This window comes from Gopherus evgoodei, chromosome 5, assembly GCF_007399415.2.
Source record: "Gopherus evgoodei ecotype Sinaloan lineage chromosome 5, rGopEvg1_v1.p, whole genome shotgun sequence".
Taxonomy (NCBI): domain Eukaryota; kingdom Metazoa; phylum Chordata; order Testudines; family Testudinidae; genus Gopherus; species Gopherus evgoodei.
In genome coordinates this window covers 68,526,677-68,546,989 of record NC_044326.1, presented here as the reverse complement: position 1 = coordinate 68,546,989, position 20,313 = coordinate 68,526,677, and the positions used below count along the sequence as shown (strand labels likewise).

The following is a 20,313-nucleotide window of genomic DNA, read 5'->3' as shown; positions in this document are numbered from 1 at the left end:
TCATTGTGCACTTCTGCAATCTGACTCTTTATGTTGATTATAGATGCACATAAAATCAGTTTTGACCTGGGTTGTCCTACTGAGTATGTTGGGTTTTTTTTTCTTACTACCATATTGTAATTGATTTCAGTATTATTCGAACCATTGATGGCAAAGTTCTTCACAAGTACAAACATCCAGCTGCAGTTTTTGGTTGTGATTGGAGCCAAAACAACAAGTGAGTAATAGTTAATTGAATTAATTAACTAACAACATTTACAATTTAAATGAATGACCATAAAGATAATGCAAAGGTATTTTAAAATGTGATATCAGTGTATTGAGCTAGTTTTGTAAAGGCAGAGAATCCTGGGACCATACTGTAAAACGCCAATTTACTCTTCCTTATTTACAGACATTATTATTTAACATGAGCTGCACTGCCATCCTTGATATGCAGATCTGTCTGTAAAAATATCATTAAACATCAATCTGGGCGCTAAGGATCACTTCAAATTCTTTTCCTTATGCAGCATCACCAGTAATACAAAATCTGCAGGCCAAATAGTCTGCCCTCATTGAAGGCAATGAGGATGATACAGGTGTGAAGGACAGTGTTTCACCTGTAGATCTTGTGTTACTGGTGATGATGTATGAGAAGAAAAGAACACCACTTCGCTCTGAGTGAATCTGCAAGGCTAGGAGCATGGAAGTCAGTGAGAGACCCAATGCCATATTTATGAGTCATTCTTTAGAGTAGAAATGCACTTAAGTCTAATTTTGGGTGCATCAGGAGGCAGAGGGGTACAGGGACCAGTGGCTTGGCTTCCAGAAGAGGAGTCTTCAAGGCTGTGAAGTTTTTTTGGAAAAGATCACATTAACCATTTGGTCGTGCTTCATAGGAAAAACTGTGTGCTGACATATGGAATCATATGCCACTGAAGTGTAGCAGATTTGGCTTCTCCTCCTGGCTGAAAAAAATATTATTTAAAATTTACATCATGTATTTTCATATGCTTCATTTTAAAATAAAACCTTAATTGATGTCCCACTTGTGAGCAAATCATTTAAAAATGTGTCATGTTAGTATTTAAAATCCATAAATCAGAACAATTGTACTTCTAGACAGGAGAGCTCCAGTTCTTCAAACTAAGTTAATAAACGTTCAACAGGTTTCCCATTTGAAGTAATCAGAAAGAATGTGAGGAATAAATGGGAAGCCTTGATGGTATATCTACACAGCAGCTGGAGGTATGCTTCCCAGCGTAGGAAGGTAGACACATCTGCTTGAACTAATGCAAGTCTGTCTACCCACACTGGTAAGCACCCTCCCAGTTGCCGCATTGACATACCCTCATTATAGCTAAACTTAAAAAAAAAGGAAAAGAAAAGAAAAGATGCACTGTGTCAGTGTTGCAACTGACTTGCAGAGACATAAATGATTAATTTAGCAACAGTGATACTAAAAAAATAATAATAAAATATATTCCATGAGAATAATTACAAAAAGAGCATTTGTAGTGTGTAAATTCAAGAATGGTATCAACTGGTTACAAAAGGAACAAAGATCACAAAATCTGCATAGTCTTTCCTGAGTGCATACAACTAAAAACAATCTATTTGGAATACCAAGATTGTATATTTTTTACAAAAATATAGACTTTGAACAAGTGTTTCCATAAATATTGGTCAAAATTTTAATATTTGGCTTTGTGGGAATAATGTTTCTAATATTTGTGAGAAGCTGCATAGATAGGAAGCAAGGTGGCCTCTTCCCCATAGAAACTTCAGTGTGGCTAATTTGGCTGTAGCTTCTCCCCAGTTCCTTATAGCTTGTTGTGATGGTGGTCCAGCTTGTCTTAGTGGGGAAACAGAAGTGTCTAATTTTTTCTGGCCCCTTCATGTGGCAATAGCAAGCCACTTAATTTCCTTTCCTCCCTATGGTCCATTCATGTCAAACTCCTCAGTTCTGTTCCTCTCTACCATAGGACAGACCTCACCTTACATAAAGAGATGATTTTAAGAACCCTGGAAGACTGTGGTTTTAAAAGGTGTCTATAGTCTGTGGTGTGGATAATTTTCTCTCTCCTAGTCTTTGCTATCTGTATTTTAATATGATCAAAAATATTTGCTTACAAACGGCAAATACAAATATCATCATGTAGGCTAATTTATTTTAACTCGTAATATAAGAAAAAGTTAGTTTAGAATGTGATCTTTAAACTTTCCAGAAAGCACTTCATTTTTTTCAAAATAAGAATATTAAACAACTTAAAGAAAAAATAATCATTTGCAGAACAGTTAATTGCCAGAATATCTGTAGGAAATGGAGATAAGTTTAATTCCTTTTTTAAAAAGGAGTGGACTGAAATTTCAATACATCTGCTGAATCAAATGTATATGTTCTCTCTGCAATGCTTTCTCATACTATGCTGATGATAGCATCTTATTAACAATATACAATAGCAAAAATAATATCTGATCTGCTGTGTTTGTGAAGTTATGAGGTTGACTTACACTGTAATGTTGAATTTTTAATACTAATCTTGCAGTAAGAGTTGAAATGGAGTGCACAATGGGGGAGAGAAAACTGAAGGGGAGTTTGGCAGGTGCAAGTGAGATTGAGTCATAGCTACTGGATGTGGATGGAAAGGGAAGATTCAGGGGTTCAGTAATTGGGAGGTCAGATTGGGTGCAGTGAAATAATGGGAGAACTGCACACAGCTGGATAACTTTTCCATAGGGAAATGGTTAAAAATAAAATACATAGTGACTTTATCACTTATTTTTCTGCCACTATTTGACTTTCATTTCAAATACCATTTCCATTTATTCAGTTTTTAAATTGTATAATTATATACATAGCCTAATCCTGAGCACAACACATACAGACAGTGTTATTATTTAAAACCTTGTTCCGTAAATATGGCAACCAGACTTTAAGGACTAGCAGAGAAAAGAACAACAGGAAACAGATCTGTCATGTTATCCATTTATTTTGCAAATTTTTGCTTCGGGCAGAGTTAGCGATATGTGCAAAAAAGTATTCTGTTATTACTGTGTACTCAATAGATTTATTGGAAATAATGGGCTAGATTCTCGTGTAAATTTTGTAGCTCCATTGAAATTCATAGAGCGTTGTCTGTTTACACTAGCTGAAGGTCTAACCCACTGTTTGTAGTTGTGTATCATATATTGAAGCATAATTTCAACTGTTAGAGATAAAATGAAAAAAAGCAAATACAAGTCAGATTTTCTGAGGTATACATTAAAATGTGTGCTACATTTGTATTTTTTAGAATTAAAAGCAATATATTTCTACTGACTCCAATGGCTGATGATTGTACTGTTATCATTTTGCAGAGATATGATAGCCACTGGATGTGAAGATAAAAATGTTCGTGTTTATTACCTAGCGACAAGTTCTGATCAGCCACTGAAGGTTTTTACAGGGCATACCGCAAAGGTGTTTCATGTAAGGTGGTCTCCTCTGAGAGAAGGAATCCTCTGCAGTGGTTCTGATGATGGGTGTGTATTCTTAGATTCTGTGAGAGACTTAATGTCTCAAGTTGCACTGATGCTGGCACCATAAAAAAACCCAACATTACTTTCGTTGTGTCTATGAATAACATTTAAGGTCCAAACAGTAGCCCTGCCTCCTCCACAGTGCAGATCCTGGCTTGGCTCCATGCCTGTGGAGCAGTGCTAGTGGTCTGAGGAAGCCATGTGACAGATACATGACTACAACACTCTATACCCTACCCAGATAATGGAGTCTGTGACTGCCACCTACCACTTAGGGATTATATTGGGATGATCCTACATAATCACATTGCATCCAAGACCCTGTGAGTGGAGGGAATAAGGTTCCCTTGTGTGTCTGTCTAGAGTGTGATAGACTGAATATCATCTGTGGAGATCTTTGAAGGGGCCACACCACCCCTTCATTGGCATTACTGATGGCACCTGTGAATAATCAAAGGGTCAGAATCCATGGGGGTAAAGAAACTTCTCCTCAAGGTAATCAGGAGAGAATCACTACCTCTTTTGTGATTCCCAGTCACTTTCCAACAGGTATCCAAAATATTTTTGGGAGGGGTCATAAAATCAGAGGATCAGAGCCTGTCCCTGTCTCTCCTCAACAGCAGGTCTGTGTGGATTACTATAGCTCTAAGATGGCAGTGAGCAGGCCTTGGCCTCTGGGAGTGGGGAGAACGTGTGGGGAGCTACTGGGTAGAGCCCTGCAAATCTGTGGATATCCGCGGACCATGTTTGCGGATTGGCTGCAGATACAAATTTCCTATGGTATTCTATGATAATGCATTAAAAAAATTTTAATTTTGAGGGCTCGTGTTGCATTTGCAAGGCTGACAGAAAAAAATATTTTTACTTGTAAATTGCAAACTTTTTATTAGTCAGTGAGAGACAATAAATATGGAACTCTGTGATATCATGGGTACACGAAAGATTGTGAAGCACTTAGACTATGGTAATGGGGGTCATATAAGTACCTAGGATAATACATAGTCATTTTCAGAGTAAAATCACACTCTAAAGTCATGAGTGAAATTATGTAACTATGCCAAATGCTCCCCTGAACAGGTGGATATATACATTGCATACGATTTCTGAGAGGAGGCTGTGTATGGGTGGTCACTAATTGCCTTTGGGCCATTTCTGATTCATGAGATACATGCATGTACAAAGTACTCCCTCTAACTGTCAGTTCTGCTTTGTGATGCAGGGTTTATAGAACTTTTCCTCTGCAGGTTTGGGGAAACAAAAATAGGGCTGCTATACCTGCCCTGCATGTTCACTGGCATGGGTGGGCTTTGCTAGTGTGCAAGTAGATATGTTGCCTGTCAGATTTTAATCTTTTGTAAACATAGAAATATGATGGTCATTTCAAGAAACTATTTGTTTACTTATTTTTTTTTTAAAAACTCCTCTATGCTTGGGGTTGACTAGTTTAGAACTATTGTACATGAAACGACATTTAGAAAATTAATTTGATTATTCTTAAACAGAAAATATAGCAATGATACAGGCATTAATCGCTCCCTCCCACCCTCACAGCTGTTTGTGGGGTTCCACAGTTCCAGAAAACCCTGCAGAAAACATTGCTACCACATGGGAAATAACAAATAACAACCCCTCAAAAAACTGGGGCTGGGAATGGAGCTGTGGCTCTGGGGGAGCAGGGGGCATCAGATGGGGTAAGGGGGCTAACGCTGGGGCCAAGGTTGGGGGCGGGTCTGGGGCCAGAGTGGGAACAGAGCCTAGCTAGCGGCCGAGGCTAGGGGTGGTGGTGGGACTGGGGTTGGAGCCTGTGGCTGGGAGGGGAGCTATGGCCAGGCCATGGGGGAGGTCAGCTGCTGCGGCCAGGTGCAGGGCTGGGGCTGGGCACAGGGCCAGGAGTGAGGCAGGGAGCCAGGGCCGTGGGTGGGGCCAGGGCCAGGAACGGATCTCGAGGTGGAACGGGACTGGTTAGCGCTCCCTCCCCGCTCCCTCCCCACTCCCTGTGAGGGCTGGCCCAGGCCCCGCCACACACCGTCCCTGGAATGTCGTTCTGCGCTTCCCCTAGAGGGGTGCTCCCCAAAGTTTGGGGATCTCTGCTCTAGCAGTTATTTTGTGGAAGTTCAATACCTGTGTTACACAAGAGGCCAGACTACATTATCACAATGATCCCTTCTGGCTTCGGAATCTTTTAATCTATGAATTTCAGTTACATTTTTGCTGTCATGATATATTTGAATTGAACTGATGGGTCTCTTTATTTTAGTGTTCTTTTAACAAATCATATAGGGTGCCCAAAGCATTGGATAAAAGCTCTTGTATTACAGTGTGTGTAAATCTAGATAAGTAAATATTCCATGTGAAATGTGAACTTTAGAATTTTGCTGAAGGTGTGATCATCTTTTGGTATATTGATGGATATATGCTTTTTGTGTCTTGTTTTCAGCACTGTTCGAATATGGGATTACACACAAGATGCTTGTATAAATGTTCTTAGTGGACATACAGCACCAGTACGGGGACTAATGTGGAATACTGAAATCCCTTACCTATTAATATCAGGCAGCTGGGACTATACAATTCGGGTGTGGGACACAAGAGATGGAACCTGTCTAGATACAGTTTATGATCATGGTGCAGATGTATATGGTAATATAGTTTTAAATATTAATGTTTCCATTCTTATTTTGCCAAAATGTATTTATGTGATACCTTGAAAGTCCATAGTATATTTTCCTTAAAACTAATTAGCAGATAAATGTAAGTGTCTGAATAATGTTTAAAATGGTCTCTCCACTAGGATTAACATGTCATCCTAGTCGTCCATTCACTATGGCCTCTTGTTCTCGTGACTCCACTGTGAGACTTTGGTCTTTAACACCTCTGATAAACCCTCTCCAAATAAATATCCTGGCAGACAGATCTTGGGATGAGATCATTGGCAATACTGGTAGGTAAATTATACCATAATGTTGTTTTCATTTGCTTTGTGTTAGATTACGTTTAATAAAATGTTTGTATACATAAACATTTGTGTTGATTAGATCGTGCTGTGGAACCAGGTGCTCCTCCCTTGCTATGTGGTAAAGTGTCCAGGGATATTAAACAGGAGGTGGACAAGCTGATTGGTAATCCTCGAGGGAAAAAACTAAGGTGGTTTTCAGAATGTTTGTCAGTAAGTATTCCACAATCATCAACATGTTGCGTGTGCATGTATTCCTTAAGTTAAACTGCAAAAGAAAAGTTTCTTCTTTCTTCTCCCTCCTCTGTGTACTATTTCCTTCAAAACAGGCTCAGCACATGTACCAAGGACTTCTGCTTAGTGATAGTTTATAGATGGAAAAATGTCCCTCCTAGAGCTGGTTGAAAATATGATGTAATCAGAATCAGAATTTTCCGCTGCAATAGATAAATTTCAGCAGAATTTTCCGTTGAGAAAATCAACAAAATTCGTTTTGTTTATCCACCCCAAATTAAACATTTTGTTTCAGTTTGTCAAAGTGAAGTGTTTCATGTTGGATTGAGTCTGCATTAAGCTCTACGGTTGTCTGAGCTGCTGCAGGGCTTCAGGGCAGTTGTAGTTCTGGATCAGTCAAGCCCCCTTTCTCACCTACTGGCCTCATTTGTTTCAGTCAAAAACACAGAAACAAAAAATTCTGAATCAGAATGTTATGGAATATTTGTTCTGCAAAAAGTATAAATATTTTGGTTTAGTTTTGATTCGGGATGAAAACAAATGTCAAAATACCAGAATTTCTCATATGTCAGAAAGTCTCTGAAATTTTTTTAATCAGCTCTAGTCACTGCTATTAAAGACTGATTAAACTTGAAGTCCTATTCCTAAACTTTTCAGGACTAGAATTGGGACCCAGTGCTTGCTCCCAGTTCAGAATGTATCAGGCATTAAACTTATGACACTTTTATTTCTAAGAAGGCTTTTCAGGTCACTTTAATGGTGTTTTTATATGTTTTAGTTTAATCTCTTTCTGAGCCCTAGACTCATGGTAACCTAGGTACCTGGCTTTACAGGTGGAGGGATACAAGAATTAGACCCACTAAAACTTCACTAAAACATTCCCAAAATAGTCTTTCTATAACACATACGGCATATAGTAAATTAATGGTGGTGTGGTGATAAACAAAGGTTTTATCAGCGTTCATTTAGGATTATGCAGATCATTCGTTAGTTTGCCACATATAAGTAATGCAACCACTTCTAACTGATGGCAGGAAAACCTCCATATGACACCATCATATGTTCTTTATTTATGACATCTCTGCTATTTTTTCACATGCTTCTTCAGTTTTATACAGATATCCTCTCCACGCATGTGGTACGTGTGTGTTATGTATGTGTATAAGTATGTTGTGCTTTGTGGCTATATAACTAACACAGGTCTCATCTTGATACACTTAACTGCACTAATAGTTCTTACTCAAAAGACTAGTATGTGTCTAACCTGATATACTCTGAAAATATTTGCCTTTGAATTGACTAATAAATTCATACCATATCCTTTGCAGGTTTCATTTTAATATCTCTTGCACATTATTGTAATCTGTTTCTTTTTTAAAAAATTATTTCAGCCTCCAGGAGGCAGTAAAAATTTGTGGGACCTCGTTGCTGTAATAAAAGGACAGGACGATAGCTTGCTTCCACAAAACTACTGCAAAGGAATTATGCATATGAAACATCTGGTTAGATTTAGAATGGTAAGTGAAGTATGCAGACTATGTGAAACTTGTTCATCATCAGTAGTTATATTTCATAGTTATAAAAATATGAAAATCCACTGCTTTACAAAGCTGAACACTTACAATGAAAAGGAGTCACATTTTAGAAAAAAGGCAGACATTTCTTCTTTTTGCAAAAGATCAGGTGTGAGGATAAAGCTCATGGACACAAGTGAAACATGGATTATTGACAGAGGCACTGGATCACATCTCTAGTATGCAGGGGCTGGCTCCAGTTTTTTTGCCACCCCAAGCAGCGAAGAAAAAAAAAAAATAAAGCCATGATTGGTGGCACTTCAGCAGCAGTTCTACTGCGCTGCTTCATTCTTTGGCGGCAATTTGGCAGCGGCTCCTTCCCCGAGAGGGACTGTGGGACCTGCAGCCGAATTGCCACCGAAGACCCGGACGTGCACCCCTTTCCATTGGCCGCCCCAAGCACCTGCTTCCTGTGTTAATGCCTGGAGCTGGCCCTGCTGGTCTGGCTCTTCTTTCCTTGTGGAGTCTCATGGGGCACTGCCCTCCAGCATACCACTTCATGGCCCTGCAGATGTTTTGCATGCAGCACCTCTTTGTGTTCTTTCAATCAGTTACCCAGACTAGATTAATTCAAAACATATACCCCCTTCATGGGGTCTGATTTACTAAGTCTTTCTAGAAAGTGTAACTCACTTTTGATATTCATCTCACTTCACCCCATGCTCAGTCTGTATAAGAGTCATGGTCAGCTCCCTACCCCTGTTCAGGAGACCTCTTAGGCCCCCTTCCTGGAGCTGGGATAGGTCCTCACATCATTGCTTTCTCAAAATAGGAGTCTCCGGCGTTCCTTCTGGGACAGGTCAATGAAACAGTCACTCTGGTTGTCCTTAAGCCAGGAGCCCCAACCCTCCTCCTGGACCTGAGTAATTCAGATAATTATTACTTGTCTCCTTAAAATAGGAGTCTCCAGTTCTCTTTGCAGCTGGATTGTAATTTAGCCAACCATAGGCATTCTTCTTTAGCTGGCCCCTTTTCCCCAGTTAACTCTCAGGCACAGAGGGTTCAGCAGCCAGACTTCTTCTGCTAGTGTCTGTTCTGCAATGACAGAGGAGGCAGTATTTAAGCTGGTCCATTTCCCTCACTTCATCCCCAGTTGATTGGGTGAGAGGGGAGCCTTGACCTTCCCTTTCTGCAAGGCTCCTGGCCAGTGCCCATAAAGACACAGTGATTGGATTGCCCTGAAAACACCAATTATTCCCAGGACTGCTTCCTCTCTTTCGATATCTCTTAGATCCTTTTATTACATCTAACTTTCAAAATCTTGAAGGGCCATTTTACATGATGGGGATGGGCTGACCCCTAGGTACTTTATTCTTTAGGGGCAGACTACCCTGTCATAAGGATGTATTGCAGGGCCTTTGGTCCTTATCTTTAAGACTTTTCACAGGGTTGTGGTTAGATTAGGTTCTTCTATCTTATCACATTATCTCCCACTCTGGGCTCTGTCAATGATGCATGGCCCATTTGTCCACTTCTCCCACAATCAACCACACACTTCCTTTCATGCTATACTTACGCATGGAACAACCTTCTCCTTTCCCACCCACCCCAAAGGCAGGCTATAAATCTGCTACTCTGATTTCCTTCAAATCCCCCTTAGGATTCAGTTCTACCATGATGCCTAAAGGGAAACTGACAGCAGGGGTGTCCAATTGTTTGTTAAATACACTTAGTGTGTCTTGATTATATGTGTAATTTCTTTAGGGCAGGAACCATCTTTTATTCTGTTTGTGCAGCACCTAGCATAATGGGACCCTTGCCATGACTGAGGCATCTAGTTGTTACTGCTACTGTAATACAAATACTAATTTCTCCCATCCTCCTTTTGCCTTTTGTAAAAAGTTATTATTTCTGCCTTGTCCTGGACTCTGCCTGTCTCTCTTCTCACAAATTAATAGGAACACCAAGAGTAAATGAAAGCAAAGGTTTGAACACACAGCTACTCTGTTGATTTAGTTGCTATGCAAAGGAGAACTCATGATAAACATTTTACTTGCGGTTCTCTGTACTGTTCTGCCCTGTATTAGAGGCACCCCTTATGCTGAGTGGTAAAATGCTAGATTATGATTTATTAAAAACAGTGAGCGTTTCAAAACAATGAAAAAATGAAAACATTCTAGCAGCCTGTGCTATGGAGTCAGACTACTAACTATTGTTATTATGCACTTTGATGTTGAGTGTGTCAAATCACTTGATTATGTAAGCATGATGTTTATAATTCAGCACACATCTTACTCTGATAATATGTTACTGAAAAAGCAAAAGCAAACAGAAAATCTCTTTGTCTTCATAATATCCCTCAGGATCAAACTTCCATAATTACATTTGAATTAGGCACATTCAAATCTCAGCTGTAGAAAAAAAGACAAAAAATTGAGAGTAGGGCTTGAAACCTCCACTAACATGGCATGTAGTCAGTTTTTCTGACCAAATGCCAACAAATTCTGAAAAACTCTCAACTTTTCCCTACAAACTTAAAAAAATCCAGCCCTTATAGTTGTGTAGATACACTCAGTTCACATTTTCAACGTTAACTCATCCCCAGTATTGGTCTCCTAAGTCTGCAGACAAACTATGCTGTCTGCTCTTAAGTGTCCTTAAACTACTGCAGACTAAAAACTGGGTAGAATGTTGTTACTTTTTTCACTGCTGCTATTTGAGACTATTGTAGGGAGCAATGAAACTGGCAAGAGTTAGGTCAGTTTTATTCTGTTGCTTCTTGAGAAAACTGTAAGCACCAATAAATGCAGGCAATGGAACTGTTCTCTGGAAGGGTCTCTTTCAGGTCATTAATCAGTGTTAGATAACATAGGGTCAAGAACTTAATTCCTGCATTATCCACTTCTGTAAAGATTTGATTCAATCTCCATCTTCAGTAGTTGGTGCTGTGAAGTCATGAATGCGAAAATTGTTGCACGTGCAGCTATGACTGGGTGATAGTTGAGATAAAATGAGAGCCATTGACATGGGAGGAGGGTTAGAAAAGTTCACTTTTGCCTTATTTCTCTTAATTAGTGAAGACAAAATGTGATATTTGTATTTTAACTCTATATAAATTTCTCTTGTATATAATTAGCATATGGGAAAATTCCTCTTCTCCTTTTAATAGTCATAGCTGAAATCTTTACCTCCATTATGGTTAAAAATATAAATAGTCATGGAAGGAATGGGACATGACAGGTTATGAGGGTTCAAGGGCAGAAAGCAAACCCACCTACCATAATCCTACCCTCACTTAGATTCAACTCCATACTCTCATCAGAACTAAGGGCCTTAGTTACCATCACTCTGCCCCTCTGTGTGTATTTTCACAAAATGTGTGTTTAATGCGTTTACAAAAAATACAAGGTAATGATTTTTATGGGGTGGCATATGGATATGTATAAGATATAAATAAGTGTCTAGGAATGGAATGGAATGAAATGAAAATATATATAATCCAAAAAAATATGAATCAGGATAATGGAATGAAAAAAATATATGAATACAACTAATTAGCCCTAATGCAATGGGTGTAGCAATGTAATAGTTCAACGTAATCTCTTCAGTGTTTAAGGTCTTTAGTGAAAAAGCTGTTGTTTATCTTCTCAAATGGCACTTTTAATATTATCATTAAAATATTTGATTTTAATACTTGTCTTAGCAATAATTGTATTAATCAGAAAAAAATAAGTATAGTGCTTTTTTTTCTTTACCAGTCCAAAGCCCAAGAACTAACAACAGTAAAAATGTCCAAATTTGGAGGAGGTATTGGTGCACCTAGCAAGGAGGAAAGGCTAAAGGAAGCAGCGAAAATACATTTAAGATTGGGACAAATTCAGAGATACTGTGAACTTATGGTGGAGCTTGGAGAGGTAAAGTATTAAACCAATTAATGAAGAACTAAATACAGTAGAAAAGTCTAATAAATACTACCTCTGCATAAGAGAAAACAAGAGTTATAAATCTAGCAAAGAGTGATCTTCCTGCAATTTTGATGTTTTTAACCTCTACAGTGAAACGTAGCTTAAGGAAGCACCCAAAGGGTTAACAAAATGGGTTGCTCAGAACAGATTACTTTTAACTGAAGTACAAACAAAAATGTATTGACAACTAAAATGGCATGTTTTATTTTTATATCTCATAAGGGAGGGAAATGTTTTTGTGTCATAGCATCAGTGTTGATTAAAACCAAAACCCTGGTTATTTGTTCCCTATTAAAATGCAGTTGCTCTATGTAAGGTTGTCAATTCATGATAGCATTTCAGGTATGCTTTACCTATTGTGTCATTGTTGCACTTAATGAGACACTCACCAAGTTTCAGTAACTAGTAAGAAATGCATCTGCTTAAAACAAAGCTAATTTTGTGTGTGTGTGTGTGTGTGTGTAGTCCAATGCTGATCTTGCTAAGAAAGCTTTGCAAACAATAAAGAGAAAATTGGATAAATAAATAAAATAACAGAACATTTACTATGGAGAAATAAATAAAATATAAAAACAGTAATATGTTTGCATTTCATCATTATGGTGATGGGTGCAATAATAGATTTTTAAAAATAACTCCTAAAACAATATTATTGAGGAGTACTGTACATAACATCCCATGAATTGTGACCTATTTATGGTCCGTAAGACTGACACAAAATTTTAAGTGTGTTTATGTTCTGAAAAAGTGACTCTGTAAATCTGGCCCGAAGAGATGGCATACATGAAACTGAACATGACATTTTTAACAAGGGTATTTAGGTTCTAACAAAGCACATAGGTACCTAACTGGATTTACAAAAGCCCTAACTCACTTAGGTGGAATTTGCAGAAGTGGCTATCTGTTTATTTAGGAACTTACCTCAATACCTTTTTAAATCTGGGCATTAGTTACTCCAGAACGAATGTATCCAATTTACAAATAAAAAGTAACAGATTTTTTTGTTCTTTTTTTACATCACAACAGTTTTATTTTTAATGGAAAAGACATGTAATTGAAACTATTTCTAAACATAAAATTTTCATATACAACATGTTGTGTTTCAGTGGGACAAAGCACTCTCAGTTGCACCAGGTGTTTCTATGAGATACTGGAAGAAGCTAATGCAAAGGTATGGCTAAAAACACATTGCTTAATTGTAACTTATAATATGCATAAAATAAAGGACCAAGACAAATATAAATCATCAGTACTAGTAAAGTAAACTGCATCTGGCATCTTTTTCAACATTCCAGTGATGTTGCTTTTATTGTTCATCAAAACTTGATTTCAATGGGGATTCCATATATATATGTAAAACGTGGAACATTTTAAAACAGGGGTCGGCAACCTCTGGCACGCGGCTCGCCAGGTTAAGCACCCTGGCGGGCCAGGCCAGTTTGTGTACCTGCCACGTTGGCAGGTTCGGCGGACTGCTGCTCCCGCTGGCCGCGGTTCACCGTCCCAGGCCAATGAGGGTGGCGGGAAGTCATGCGGGCCCTGTTTAAAACTATATTATTCAGTAAGTTTAAGGGTTGGGGGAGAATCTGTGATGAGGCTTGAAATCTTTTAATGTCGTGTGTTCATGGGAGAATCTTGTATAGCTTGTAGGGATACGTCTACACAGCCTGGGGCGGTGAGAGGCTGAGCTTGGGTTGACAGACTTGGATTCATGCTACCAGGGGCGGGTCCACGCACCAGTGCGCCAAGCATGTGCGCCAAGCATGTGCCCAGACAGCAAGCCGCGGGAGGGCGGCCTGCCAGTAGCCGTGAAGGCGGCAGTCAGGCTGCCTTCGGCAGCTTGCCTGCGGGAGGTCCACCCGTCCCGCAGCTTCGGTAGTAATTCGGTGCCGGGGACTGGCGGACCTCCTGCAGGCATGCCACCGAATCCGCATTACCAGCGGACCTCCCGCAGGCACGCCACTGAAAGCCGCCTGCCTGCTGTGCTTGGGGTGGCAAAATACATAGAGCTGCCCCTGCGTGCTATCATGCTAAAAATAGCTGTATAGATATAGCAGTTTGGGTTGCAGCTCCGCTTCTGAAGCCTAGAGTGGGGAAGGGGAGGTGCTTCACAGCCTGAGCTCCAGCCCTAGCCACAACTTCAAAGTGCTGTCTACACAGCTATTTTTAGGAATGATCCCAAAGCTATCAACCAGACTCGATGCCTTGGGCTGTGTAGATACACCCAATGTCTCTTGAAGTCTGGCAAGGCAGATGGTTTTAATGATCTTTCTACTGCTAGATGTACCACTGGGGTGCTATAAATATGTCTAACACAAATAAAACTAAACAGCCAGGTTGTTTTTAATTTCATTTAGGAGAGCTGACCAGTTAATTCAGGAGGAAAATGATGATGTTATCCCATACTGCATAGCTACTGGTGATTTGGAGAAACTAGTCACTTTTTTTACTTCAAGAGGCCAACTTAAAGAGGCTCTGCTTGTTGCACAGGTATTGTTGCTGACATGGATATTGGTCCATATTTATCATGAGCTAATGCAGCATTTCTCAAACTGGGGGTTCCAACCCAAAAGGGGTCACAAGCTGTTTAGGGGTTACGAGATAAAACAAATATTGTCGGGGGGAGAGCAAGCTGGAGGAGGAGAGAAGTACAGCAGTCACCGCTCTCCAACCACCCAGCTCTGAAGACAATGCCACCACCAGCAGCAGTGCAGAGGTAAGGATTGCAATATCACGAGTATACCCTCATGAGTATATACAGTAATTTGCTATCACTTTGGTGGGGGCGGGTTGTCATCCCAGCCTGAAGTATTTTCAAAGGCGGGTCCAGCAAAAATAGTTTGAGAATCACTGAGCTATTGAGTAAATATTTTTGGAGAGGCGGGTAAATTTAGTTAGTCATTGATGACCTTTCAGCATTAAATCTGAGATTGAGCGTATATTTAATAGGTTAGGCACATGCACTTCTGTTAAATGGCCAAAAATCCCAATCCCACGTGTCACTCAAGTATTCAGCTGGCCAACTCTGACTTGGAAACAATGAAAGGGGTCTCATATTTGGAGATTTTATACATGGAAGTCATTGACAAAACTGCCATTGATTTTAATGGGTATAGGATTGGTACTCTCTTACGATAATTCTGCACTGTTCTAATTGCTGTCCTGTCTTTCAGAGGATCTTCACAACAAATCGTGTGATTAATGTAAATACAAAAAAAAAAGGCAGGATAGCAAATGTGATCAATGAAAGTATGAAGCAAAGTGCTAAAAATGTGCTCCTAAAGTTCAGAATATTGCAGAAAATATACAGTTTTAAATATCTGACTTTGTTAATGTGTTTAGTGTGACTAATAGGCCAACTTTGAAAATATTCGTTGCTCATTTTTGCCTTCTTTGTGCCACCCCAAATTTGTATTTGAGCTCATGGTGCAGAAGGGATGTAGGATTGTGTCTATAAAATGGTGTTTAGAGGACAGAATGGTTTGCCTATTTTTTCTGCTGAATGTCAACTCTCTCTTGCTTTATTCATTGCAAGTGGTATCAATTGATTTTAAAGAGCTTAGATGCATAAATAAGTAAGTAAGATTGCCCTAAGGCTTTATCTTGGGCCTGACTACCCTAGAATGCTTTTGTGGTCTTAGCTTAAATCATTGTGAATTTTTGATGCATGTTTTGTTTTGTTTTTTAAAGTCCCATGTTCACATTGCTTTTGTTCAATAGTTATTATATTCTGCTGAGGAGAAAGCTTAGATGTATACTTATGCACAGCCTAATTATTTTCCTTGAACCTTAAATCATTACAGCTAGGATTGGTCTTTTTAGTTGTTTAGCTCTGGGAAACATCACCATGAAGCTTTTGCTGTAGTTCATAGCATTGTTGGCCTTTCTTGTTTCGAGGGCTTAATCAAATAACAATTGTGAACAATAAAATCACTAATGGCTATATGGAGCATTTTGACTCAGTCCTGACTGTGTAGTGGCAGATAGCTGCATTGCCCTAGGTGGAGTCCAGGACGGAATTGTCACTGAGTCCTGGGCTGCTCCTGTCTTACTCCAGGTGGGAAGTAATTTTCTGCAGCTCTGAATTTTCACAGGCATCTACCTCTGCTGGCAGGTGTATTGAAGAGCAGAGCCATGGCTCTGCTTATTCTTCATTCTTTTCCTGTCCATTTGCTTCTAGGAAACGGAGCATCAATCATATTTACTTGGGCCTGAAATGTGGGAGAACCCCCTGCAACTGCAGAAGGGATGTGGAGTGCTGGGTGGGGTGTCTTTTTTCCTCTTACTCTCCTGCATGGCTAAGAAGGTCCTGGGAACAGAGTTGCTCTAAACTAGTTTATTAGTTAGAATGTTTCCTTTACTGCCCTCAGGTTTCAAAAGGGATTCTGTAAAAGCAGCAAAGAATCCTGTGGCACCTTATAGACTAACAGACGTTTTGGAGCATGATCTTTTGTGGGTGAATACCCACTTCCTCAGATGCATGTAGTGGGATTCTGTGTCAAATTGTCTGGTTGAAAAAGTATTTTATGCTTGATGGATTAATTTGTTGGTTTCTAGGCAGCTTGTGAGGGAAATATGCAAATCTTACAGCTTTCAGCCTCAAATGGATCTTCAAATCCTGATGGAAATTTGGAAGATTACAATGAGTGAGTCTACAGAGAAGTCACTTCTTAAGTTTTTCCATAAATTTTTTAGTTCAGAGTATAAAGCACTCAAGGACAATAAGTACACTGGAAGTTTTGGTATTTGGATTTGACACCAGTAGTGTAGAGTCAAGGAAACAGACATTTGTAGTCCCCCATGCTTAATTATTAGCAGATTCTGCATTAACTAACTGCTACTGCACTAACAGATCCCATTAGTGAATGTCCACTTCTGGCTTCAAATGGATTTTTCCAGATAAATTAGGCTTGAAATGCTTGTTATGACTACATTTTAGAGTTATTTAATACCAACAGAACTTTCTTACTTTTCATGACATTTAAAACTTTACTAAAATATGTTTTAATAAGTATTATCAGGTTAATTATTTCTATATTTCACATCCCTCCTCCCACGCTCCCGAAGGCAACACTGCATTTCACCAAAGAGGAATATGCCACATAGTGGACACTAATGGCTAAATTTTCAAATAATGACAGCTGACATGCTGTCGCAGGGTCCACTCACTGCAGCTGGTGCCTGCTCCTAGCCACTCTGGAGAATCAGCTCTTCCAGGTTCAAGGCCCCCTTCTGCTGCTTGCTGCATGCCCTACTGCTACTCTCTCTCATGTGTGGGTGTGCTCGACCAAACTCCCCACTCCCAAGGAGTTAGCTGTGCACTACCCAAACAACCTCCATTCACCCAGGGAGTGACTACAGACCACTTCCCTGCAACTCCTCTCTGTTATCAGCTCCCTGGCTTTATAGAAGCCCTACCTGTTCCTGTACAGCTGAGTTTCCCTAATTAGGGTTTTCCTTTTAGCCTTAATTCTCCAGTCTGCCACCTAATAGATTTATTGGTCTATCTGGCCTCCATTAACCCCTACAGGGAGAGTGTGGGGTGGACTCCCCATCAAACATGTCCACAATGAATGTACCCATGTTTGCACTATATTGAAAAACATTAATAGTGTAATGCTTGCACAGCTGGGGATGTGCAAGTGCAAGCACAAGTATCTGTTGCTTGTGCAGTTATATGAGTTTCATAATCTGGTTTTTGAGCAAGCAGATGGATGATCAGGTAAATTTGGCATGTACACAGTGAGTGACCTTTGAAAAGTGTAGTGCTGTTGCTCCAATTCTGAGGACAAATGTACAGCTATGTATTGATGTGCACATAGTATAATCAGCATCCTGTAAATGCGCAGGTGCTTTTTAGTAGTAGTACTTAGTATTTTTTAGGGTTCTCGATTAAAAATTAATTATGATTAATCATATTATTAAAAATATTAATCGTGATTAATCACACTGTCAAACAATAACAGAATACCATTTATTTAAATTTTTTGGATGTTTTCTACATTTTCAAATATATTGATTTCAATTACAACACAGTACGAAGCTCACAGTGCTCACTTTATATTTATTTTTGGTTACAAGTATTTGCACTGTAAAATGATAAACAAAAGAAATAGTATTTTTCAATTCACTTCATACAAGTACTGTAGTGCAATCTCTTAATGGTGAAGGTGCAACTTACAAATGTAGATATTTTTGTTACATAACTGCACTCAAAACCTAAACAGTGTAAAATTTTAGAGCCTACAAGTCCACTCAGTCCTACTTCTACTTTCAATTGTTATTCTATAGTTTAATAGTGCGATTAAAGCTGCGATTAATCGCAATTAATTTTTTTGAGTTAATCGCATGAGTTAACTGCGATTAATTGACAGCCCTAGTGTTTGTATAACTTGAGGAGCACTAGTCATGGACCAGAACCATGCGAGGTTCTGTACAAGCACAGAACAAAAAGATGGTCTTCACCCCAAGGGGTTTACAGTAACATGGAAATATACATGTGTGTTCTAGTCCTCCACTTTGATGCAGTCAAAATCCAGGATCCAAAAAATAGGTTGGTCTGATAATATTGCTGAAGTCTAGTGCTGTTGATGATATGAATAATCATAATAGAGTGAGTCAGTAACTTCTCTGGTTGAGTTGTTAGTGTGCTCAACTGCATTCGGTTCCCTTACTTATAAAGATTGCAGGCGCTTTCGTTATTAACTTTAGAAGTGTTCTTGCAGATTTCCTGTTTTGTTGTTACAGACTCCTCCACAGAGTCAGTAAAGAACTGGCAGAGTGGTATTTCCAGGATGGCCGTGCAGTGCTTGCAGCGTGTTGCCATCTAGCTGTTGAGAATATTGAGGTAATATTTTTTCTTTATTCTGTACAGAGGAGAAGACCAATATTAGGTTATTTTTCAATATTGCAAGCCGTAGCATATTTACTAAAACAGACTACATTTATGTAATTTTAAAAATATATTATTTGCATTAGTATGACTTTTTATTCATTTTCATTGATAGAGTGAAATCCTGGCCCCATGAAGGTCAATAACAAAACTCCCATGACTTCAGTGTGGCCAGGATATCACTTTTAGGCAAAGAAAAATTATTTTATGTAATATTATATGGATAAATATAAGTTCGAAATATTAGTGTTTACTATTTGCTGTGTTGCCCCAGTAAGACCAGGGATCTTATTGTGCTACATGGTGTGAAAACATACAGGAAATACAAGACTTGCACTCTAAATAGGCAAAATAGGCAAACAGTAATAGACACATATACGCAAAATGTTAAAAACACATTTTTTTTTGGTTAATTTGTTTTTTAATTTACTTTACTTCAAATCATCACCATCATCTCTCTCTTTGCTCTGTCCCTTTGCTCCAACCATTGCTGTACTGTTGTGTCCTTTTTCCACTCTGGCCTCTGCACAGAAATATATCCAAGATAGTGGGCGATGAGGAGAGAAAGCAGACAATTAGGTGGTGCCTATGTTACAGCGTAACTAGAAGTGTTTAAAGGTCTTGTGGCCTCTGCTATCTTTTGCACTCCTTGCTGGCACCTCAGCTGCTCTTACCCCAAGGAGAGGGTGGGATGAGGATGGGGAAGCTCCTACCTCCACCCTGAAGTCTCCTGGGATCAGGAGCAGGGGGCAGCATGGCTTCTCCGACCCCTGCAGTCTTGTTGGGAACTGACAATAGTAGATTCTATTGAAACAATGTTCATTTATATTTGTTTTCCTAGACTATTTGGCAGAACAAAGGATGATGTTAGAGTTTTGGGCCAAAGGAAAGCAGTTCTGCTCATGAAAAAAACAGAGATATGTGATAGACAATTATAGAGTCCTCTCAGAGGCAGAACTTTTTAAGTTTTAGTTTAATTAATGCATGTTTTGTCACTCTGTAGAAAGCGCAATCTCACAAATGATGTAACATGCTAGTCACAGTAAATCCTAAAAAGTGCTTGTGTCACTTACTGATATGATTTGTCTTATTGAGCAAGCTTGCCATGGCAAACCTGATTCGTGGAAGATGAACTGGAGGTTGGCAGTCAGTGTGGGTACTGTCTTAGGAGAAAGTGCAGCGCAAGCAACACAGTATGCTCTAGAGTTACTAGCAAGAAAATGTATGACAGTAACAACATGGTAAGAATTT

The 20,313-nt window shown here is 39.3% G+C and overlaps 1 protein-coding gene across 1 annotated transcript in view; it reads left to right on the top strand.

The window, feature by feature from the left end:
- WDR17 (WD repeat domain 17) overlaps positions 1-20,313 on the top strand; it is a 75,738-nt gene that overhangs the window by 36,945 nt on the left and 18,480 nt on the right. Inside the window, 13 exon segments of the mRNA XM_030563096.1 lie at positions 131-217; positions 3,343-3,507; positions 5,942-6,144; positions 6,296-6,445; positions 6,540-6,670; positions 8,083-8,208; positions 11,964-12,119; positions 13,277-13,341; positions 14,528-14,660; positions 16,728-16,816; positions 18,918-19,017; positions 20,162-20,191; positions 20,194-20,303. Coding sequence (XP_030418956.1) covers positions 131-217; positions 3,343-3,507; positions 5,942-6,144; positions 6,296-6,445; positions 6,540-6,670; positions 8,083-8,208; positions 11,964-12,119; positions 13,277-13,341; positions 14,528-14,660; positions 16,728-16,816; positions 18,918-19,017; positions 20,162-20,191; positions 20,194-20,303 — 1,545 coding nt within the window.